The sequence below is a fragment of the Papilio xuthus genome, unplaced genomic scaffold (assembly GCF_000836235.2).
Source record: "Papilio xuthus unplaced genomic scaffold, Pxut_1.1 DF827756.1, whole genome shotgun sequence".
NCBI lineage: Eukaryota > Metazoa > Arthropoda > Insecta > Lepidoptera > Papilionidae > Papilio > Papilio xuthus.
Window position 1 is genome coordinate 919,489 of NW_013530893.1, and position 8,648 is coordinate 928,136.

At 35.7% G+C, this 8,648-nt stretch overlaps 1 protein-coding gene across 1 annotated transcript in view; it reads right to left on the minus strand.

Annotated features, from left to right (window-relative positions):
* The window catches only part of Gprk2 (G protein-coupled receptor kinase 2), a 55,780-nt gene that overhangs the window by 13,482 nt on the left and 33,650 nt on the right, over positions 1-8,648 (minus strand). Inside the window, exons 3-4 of the mRNA XM_013309816.1 lie at positions 640-752; positions 36-188 (exon numbers count right to left, since the gene is read on the minus strand). Of these exons, the coding sequence (XP_013165270.1) occupies positions 36-188; positions 640-752 (266 nt within the window). The remainder of the gene's footprint in view (positions 1-35; positions 189-639; positions 753-8,648) is intronic.

The window sequence follows — 8,648 nt, forward strand, 5'->3', positions numbered from 1 at the left end:
TAATAAAATCTTACATCAGATTCGTCTACATCTTAGTTACCTTCAAGCAGTGAGCTGGCGTCATCGACAACCGTTGGCACAACAACATCGGTGACTGCCTCGCCTCCCTCCTGCTTCAAATATCTGCCGAACACTTCCGCTGCGAGTGCAACTCGCGTCTCCTCCAGTCCCACTTCGTACCGCTCCACCTGAACACGCAACAGCTTTCTGTGGTTTATCATCTATTCAAAACAAATATTACCTATACTAGGTTCACACTAGGGTAGTGCCACTTGAAACAAAGACTCTAAATGGTCATTCAAGAAAGAAATTTTAAACATTAGCAATCTTACTAATATTATAAATGTGAATGTTTGGATAGATGTTTGTTAGAAGGTATCTCTAGAACGACTGCATGGATCTCGTTATAATTTGTCATAGATGTAGAACATAGTCTGGAAGAACACATACGTTACTAATAAACATTTTTTAATTCCTCACGAACGATGTCGCGTGCGACATCTAGTAAAAATCTTCTATATTAGTATTTTATAATTAACCAATATTTGTATTAAACATAGAAATAGTTACAATACGTAGTTTAATAATAATGGATTAATGTATTCATATCAAAGTATGGATACATGTATGGATACATACGGCATCGAGGAATCCATTGTACTTGTGATACTGAGGCCGCGTCCTTTCGCAGAACTGTCGGAACAACAGCTTGCCGATCGGCTGCTGGTCCACCACGTACTCGTAGCCTACATCTGCAAACATACAAAGACAAATATTATTGTAGCTTTACTTATTAATATATGTTATCTCTAAGACTAGCTATCGCCTACGACTTCGTCTGCGAGGTATTAAAAAAAAACATGATTAGTAGCTTATGTGTTCTTACAGACTATGTTCTATATGTATGTCAAATTTCATCTATTAAGCCGTTCTGGAGATACATTCAAACATCCATCCACCCAAACATTCGCATTTATAATATTAGCACGATACGACGAACGAAGTAGGCGTTCATTGTCCCGTGCGGTATGTTACATATTTTAGTTGGCTTTACAGACACGGTCATTTACTATAAATTTACCAAAAAAAATAATTAAAAATACTTTTCTTAAATATTCCATTGTTTATATTTAACTTAATTATCTAATGAATAATTATAATTATATGCAGTCAAAATAATGTCTATTGGAGTATGTCTCACTCAGAGATAAATTATCGTAAGCAAATTGTTACAACAGAGGTCTGCTACCAACGATATAACAGTTATAGCCCCACTGAATTATATATTTGCCACTTAATTACGCCCTTAATATCTCTCACATAATCACAGTGACATTTCTCCTCAAAATGTTGACAAAAAATTGCTACAAACATAACAATAGCGTTGAATTTGTAATCATTTTATTACTAATATTATAAATGCGAATGTTTATGTTTATGTTTGTTTGAAGATATCTCTAGAACAACTGCATCGATCTCGCTGAAATTTGGCATAGACGTAGAACATAGTCTTAACAGTGGTACAGCCCGCTTTAACATCTTCGCACGATTCGGCCCGGTTCGCCCGGTGAAATACCACGACCTCACAGAAGACAGGCGTAAAAGTGGAAGCAATTCCGCGTTTCGTCTGATGATTGTGCGTCCCGGAGGCCTAATTTGGTCCTCCTACCCTTCCCCCCTTTATCTTATAAGGAAAGAGTGGGAAGTGAAAATGGACTTTCCGGATGAGAGGATGCATGGGAAGGGAAAACATTTTCTTTCTGTACATCCTCTCCTACGTTGATTAAAGGTAGGCAACGCATATGCAATTGCGTTTATCTATCGGCAACGGTCAGTTCGCTATTTTAGCGATTTCGGGTGGCCGCTCGCTCGTTTGCCACCTTATGTTATAAAAAAAAATCTGGAAGAACATATAGGCTACTTATTATTTAATTCCGCGCGGACGGAGTCGCGGGCGACAGGTAGTAATTAATAAAACATCCCTGAGGTATTTGTAATAATTGAATAAACATTACTGTTATTGTCAAGGGAGGGAAGAACGCTTTGCTTAATTAACTTATACAATTTGGGTCACTAGTGTCCCACTTGTGGGACACGCCTTGCCTAGAGACAGCATTTTAATTTTATATTCCACTAGCTGACGCCCGCGGCTCCGTCCGCGCGGTATAAAAAAACATAATTAGTAGTCTATGTGTTCTTCCAAACTATGCTCTATATGTATGCCATGTTTCATTGTGTTCCGTTCAGCCGTTTGAGGAGATACCTACAAACAAACATCCATCCATCCATCTAAACATTCGTATTTATAATATTAGTAAGAAGTAAGGCTAAGTTACCCACGATTTCATCCACGTCAAATTAAAAGAAAACTAAATGTTTTATCCCCGTGGTCAAAATCTAAAATAAAGACTCCAAAACCGTTTATTTTTCCATATAAATTGTAGCCTATACTAGGCAGATTATACATCTATATCTTTATATATATAATTCTTCTGTGAGTGTGTATGTCACTGAACTTCTCTCAAACGACTGGACCGATTTTGATGAATTTTTTTGTGTGTGTTCAAGGGGGGGTTCTGGGAATGGTTTAAACTCACAATTTTCATCAAATATTAACTTCATATTAATTTATTCAAATTAAAGACGTGTAGACAGGACAACGTCTGTCGGGTCCGCTAGTATATATATATAAAAATCAATCGCTGTTCGTTAGTCTCGCTATAACTCGAGAACAACTAAACGGATTTATCTTATCTTGGCATTGAAATATTCGTGTAGGTCTAGAGAAGGTTTAAAAGGTGAGAAAAATTCGAATAATTGCTGGGAACTAAGTTTTTTTTATTCCACGCGGACGGAGCCGCGGGCGAAAGCTAGCATAACATATAACGAGAGTTATTGTATTATAGGAGAATTCACTCAACTTGGTTAATGCATAAACCATGTTACGCAGAACAAATGAAATAGAAATATAACGACATACTTTTTATTATGGCACCGTGAAGTCTACGAAACCGAATACAAAAGTAATTCCTACAAAGATATAGGAAGAATAAAGAGAGTACGTATGGATATCATCAGCGTACGTCCCCACTGAGGGGCTTGGAGTCTACCCTAAGTTAGGTGACTAGACCATAGTCAACTCACACCCAGTGCGGGTTAACATCACATACATCTTTGAATTTCATCGCAAATATGTGCATCACGATGTTTTCTTTAAACTGAGAACGTCTGATAAATGTACATATGTACATTTAAAAATTGGTACATGGCGGGATTTGAATCCATGACCTGTTTACAAATGCTTAACCCACGCCACCGACGCTCCACCACAGGCTCTTATGGATATGGATTGTGTGAAAGTAAACTTTGGTATAAAAAGATGTCTATGGTCGGTTATGAACCTCGGGTGTTCCTCTTCGTTTGTCCCTTATCTTATAGAAAAATAAATCTTAGTACGGAAGAGTGCTGAGACTACTACACAAGGAAAAGGGAATTAATAAAAACTAAATTACAAAATAATTTCTTCAATATTACTAGGAGAGCATAAATTGCGTCATAACAGTTAAATAGTTAATTAGAGTCGTAGTCGGGGTTCGAACCCCCCAGTTGAAGGCAATTACAATTTAATTACTTAATAACGAAACACGTCATGCGTGTAACTGAAGGGAGTTATACGCTTATAGTTTATGATGCCCTGGTAACTATCATACCCTCACTATAAATCCTCACTGAGGGTCTCTCCTACCCAAAGTTGGTGACTAGACCATAATCAACGCTGGCAAAGTACATGTTGACTTCACACATATCTTTGACTTACTTCACAGATATGTGCAGCATCATGATGTTTTCCTTTACCAATATCTAGATGGATGGATGGATGTTTAAAAGTATCTTCAGAATATCTCAACGTATCTCGATGAATGGCATATAAAACATAGTCTGAATGAACACATAAGCTGCTGATGAAGAGCTTTTTATTTGGATTGGATGGAATCACGGGCTACAGACATACTTATATCATACATATATATAAAATCTATATGTTAATATTTGAACATAACCCATATATATTTTCAAGGTTTATATAAAATTATTCGAGAACTTTCAGAGATGAACAAAAGTACTAAAATGTGACAAAACTTGTTAGTAACCCTTAAAAGACATTAATGTATCAGGGGCGCCTAACTTGAATCTAAGGGTCCCTTTTTACGACTTGTCCAAGTAGAGTTTATATGTTTCTAAATTGAGAAAGTCTTCACTTTTAGTTAACTGTTGAAATATATTTGAACTACGGACATATCTCTATAATTCGTAATTATATACATCAACTAGCTGACGCCTGCGACTCCGTCCGCGCGTTTAAAAAAATAGTATCCGATTCTATCGGTCAAGCAGTTTCAGAAGAGTATGATAACTAACATTTTGACATGATAATTTTTTATGTAAGACTAGCCTGTCGCCCGTGACTCCGTCCGCGCGGAATTTATAAAAACTTCATAAATAGCTTATGTGCTCTTCCAGACTACGGTCTATATGTGTGGCAAATTTCTTCAAAATCCGTTGCGCTATTTCAGAGATACCTTCACACATCCATCCATCCAAACATTCGCATTAATAATATTAGTAAGATTAATAAGAACGCTAATAATAAAACCCCCAAAACTATTATTACCTATTGAATTTACTATTTATAGTAAATTTTTGTTTTCAACGAATTCCAGACTAGAATTTCGCTACTCAATTTCCTATACGATAACAACTATATTACACAATAATGACACTTAATGTCTATCCCTTAAGGTTCAAATACGTAGGTGGGTTACACTGAATTCCTAAGATGCCGGGCATTTAAATAGCAAGAGGACAGCGGCCCTGTGCTCGTAATAGCACTGACGTCATCAGCCACACATCACTCCATCACCAACGCTGTTAACGCCAGGTGAAAATACGCCTACATTAAGACCCTTTTCCACTAAGCAATACCACACGCGGTTAGATTAGCAGCCGCGCCAGTGGAAGCGGGCGCCGAAATGTGAACAGTCGTACGCAACTAAGTGGATTTAGGTTTTAAACGACTAAGAAATAATGGAAATATAAGTAAGCAAGTAAAGTGTACAAAATAAAAAAAAATAAAAAAAAATATTTATTTACACACTAGTCGTGGCCCGCGACTCCGTCTGCGCGGAATTAGAAACTTTGTAGATTATGTGTTCTTCCGGACTATGTTCTACATCTACTCCAAATATCAGCGAGATCCATACAGAAGTTCCGGAGATACCGTCAAATAAATATCCATCCATCCGTCCAAATATTAGCATTTATAATATGTACGTAAATTAGTGAAATGTTTAAAAGTGAGTACGTATTTTCAAAAATTTTTGGTAATCCGTGTATAAACCGAATATAAATTTGTGAAAAAAAATCTAATAATTTCGAACCAATTTTTGATAAAAAAAAAACTTTTATACAACCCTATTTTATTAGGGATATTACATATATAAAGAAAATAAAAAATCTTATCTTTGAACAAAATACTTAGAGAAAACAATATTAAGATGAAAGTAGTAAAAACATACATAAAATCGAAGTAATGGAATTTAATAAAACGATATAAGGAACCCGTTCGAATATGCGGAAACTTGATGTTATCTTGCATAGAGAATACTGACTAATAAAAATCTATCTCAACGACGTTGGTTTGTAATATGACGGCGCCAGCGACTGGGTACGCTTGTAAAATAGACTAATTTACGATTTTATTATAGCACATACTGGATTCTAGATGTAAAGATTTTAAAAAATTTACTGCTTTTAATTTAACTAGAGAAAAATATGAGTCGAATGTTGTCTTATTTAAAAACAACCAACACTTTTGTGGAAAACAATCTCGACAAAATACATCCAAAAAACGTATATTTAGCTCTTTCATTCTCAAATAAAATGAAAAGGATGACACTACAACAACAACATAATCACACCAGTAGCCCAGAGGGGTAGGCAGAGTCCACGGACTTCCATTTGGCGCACCTGACACACCACTCTTGCTTCTACATACAACTACGCGTACATGTACCTCGGTCAGGTGCTCATAAAGGTACGGGTACATTGGCCCACGCTGGACGCATCGAACACACTTCTCTCAACGGATTGCTTGTTGATAATTGCCGTCTTACGATGCGGGCGACGCGGATAATGGACGCAGTGCTATGTGGCGTACAAAGCACACTAAAATCCGCTGCGTGCCGTGCGTGCGGTGCGGGCGGGCCATACGCGTACATTTTTTGAGTATTTTATTAATTTCAGTGGTATATGTACGTCAGGGACGACCCGGACAGACTAAAGAATTGTCGAATTTTTTTTTCCGCGCTACATACTTTTAACAACACGTTTTGTTTAAATGTTTTGACATAAAACACAGGATTTGTTTGCAAATATTTGCATATATACACTGTTATTATGTTTGTCGTTCAAACTTTGAGACGCGCGTGAGTTTCACGTGTAAGCCCGTTTAATACTCGAGCATATATTGCTAAGTCTGGACAAACAAACATAACAAGTTCAAACAAACCTAATTGTCAAGTTTAACGTGATTGGATTTTTGTAAAGAAATTGATTAAATTTTTTTATATGTTGATAATTATGGAAACGGATAATTAAAAAGTTAGTAGTGTTAGGAAGAAAATCCGACACAGTGCCGGTGTACTGACTCAACACTAGCCTAATTAAAATGTCAATGTTTATGTCCCCTCACTAATCATTCTGATACTTGATTTTGTAATGAAAGCGCACCATTCGTGTCACAGGATTCTAACTTATGATGTCTGAAAGATTGTATATCCTGAAAGGTAAAATGGATTTCGATAAAATTTGGCACAGATGTAGAACATAATCTAGATAAACACATAGACTACTATTATAATTAAGTTCTTTTTAATTACGCTCGAACGGGGTCGGGGAAGACACCCAATGTTTAATATCTTGGAGATTAAACCAAAATGTTTTCTAAGAAAAATCTTAAAGTACTTTAAATTACTATAAAGAAAATTTTTGAAGAATATGTATTCAAGTGACACTTTATCACGGGATATGAACACTCGACTACATGATTGAATATCCGTACCCTTAACCTTTAAACTATTGGTGCTCCAATGATATGCATAATTCGTTTGCACAAATGAACTACCGCAAGGTAAAACTAGAAAGTATCAAAAAGTTTCTCGTTAACATTTGACATTCAGCAATAAACTTACAATCGTAATAATTGCTTCACCTCTGACGAAAATAACTTATAAGTTTGCTTAGATTTACTTAAGTGCTTGACCAAGTTGTTAACTTATAAGTGTGCTTAACCAAGGTGACCTTAGATGCTTGCTTGTTTTCATATATAATGAGTAACATATAAGTTGTTTTTTTATAATAATTTCATTTTATTTCTATCTTGGTATCACAATATTCTTGAAGTCAAGGAAAACATCGTGATGCTGCACATATCTGCGAAGAAATTCAAAGATGTGCGAAGTCAACCCGCACTGGGTTAGCGTGGTTGACCATAGTCAAGGGCATAGCCTGGTCCACCTCCAGTTGCAGCCAACTCATAGCTAAAACTGTCCATAATATGATTTCAAAATTACGTTAATACTAGCTGTCGCCTGCGACTCCGTCCGCGCGGGATTAACAAATAGATAGTAGTAGTAGTAACCTATTCTTAATTACTGAATATTGATATAAAATTTCATAAAAATCGGTCAAGCCTTTTCGGAAGAGTATGGTAACAAACATTGTGACACGATTTTTTTTATATAAGACCAACTGTCGCCTGTGACTTCGTCCGCACTGAATTAAAAAAACATATTAGCCTATGTGTTCTTCCAGATTACGTTCTATATTTATGCTAATTTTAATTGAAACATCCATCTAAACATTCGAATTTATATTAGTAAGATTTTCTATCAAGTATGAACAATGATGCCGAAGCTAACTAAATTGTCAACTAAGGAATAACATAGTTATGCATTTACGTCACAAGAGACCTCAAAAACACTACAAGGTCGCAATGAATAGGAAAAACATACTTTAAATGCGTTTTACGTAAGAACATTATCGCTTGAAGGACTAAAATAATTTTATTCATATTACGTATGCGTTATCTAATACATGAGTAATTTATTAAACAAAATAATCATTATATTATATTACTATGCGTGTACTATAACATGACAGTTGTAGCCAGGTTTCAACGCTACGCGTTTGTTTTTGCTAGACGAACACCGGCGTCATTTGATGTTATATTATTGAGTATTTTGATGAAATAAATACAATATTTTATTTGTACAAAAAATCAGTTAACATGTTCAGTGCCACCGACTCGCCTGGTGAGTTCATTTTTAACGATATAGTGGCATGTTATGTGTTAACAAAAAATAGTGCAAAAATCTATACAGATTAATAAAATTCGAGTTTTTTTATGTACTATCTAGAAACAAAACATATTTCACGTATTTGCGTTGCAAATAACGCAACGCCAATTTTGTAAATTATTGTCTCTTTGTTTGTTGCGCGTTGTGCTTTTGTTCCAAATAATCTCAGGAACATATGGGATGATTTAACAGGAAGGTAACTGAATGCAGATATATTAAAATTCTGCACTG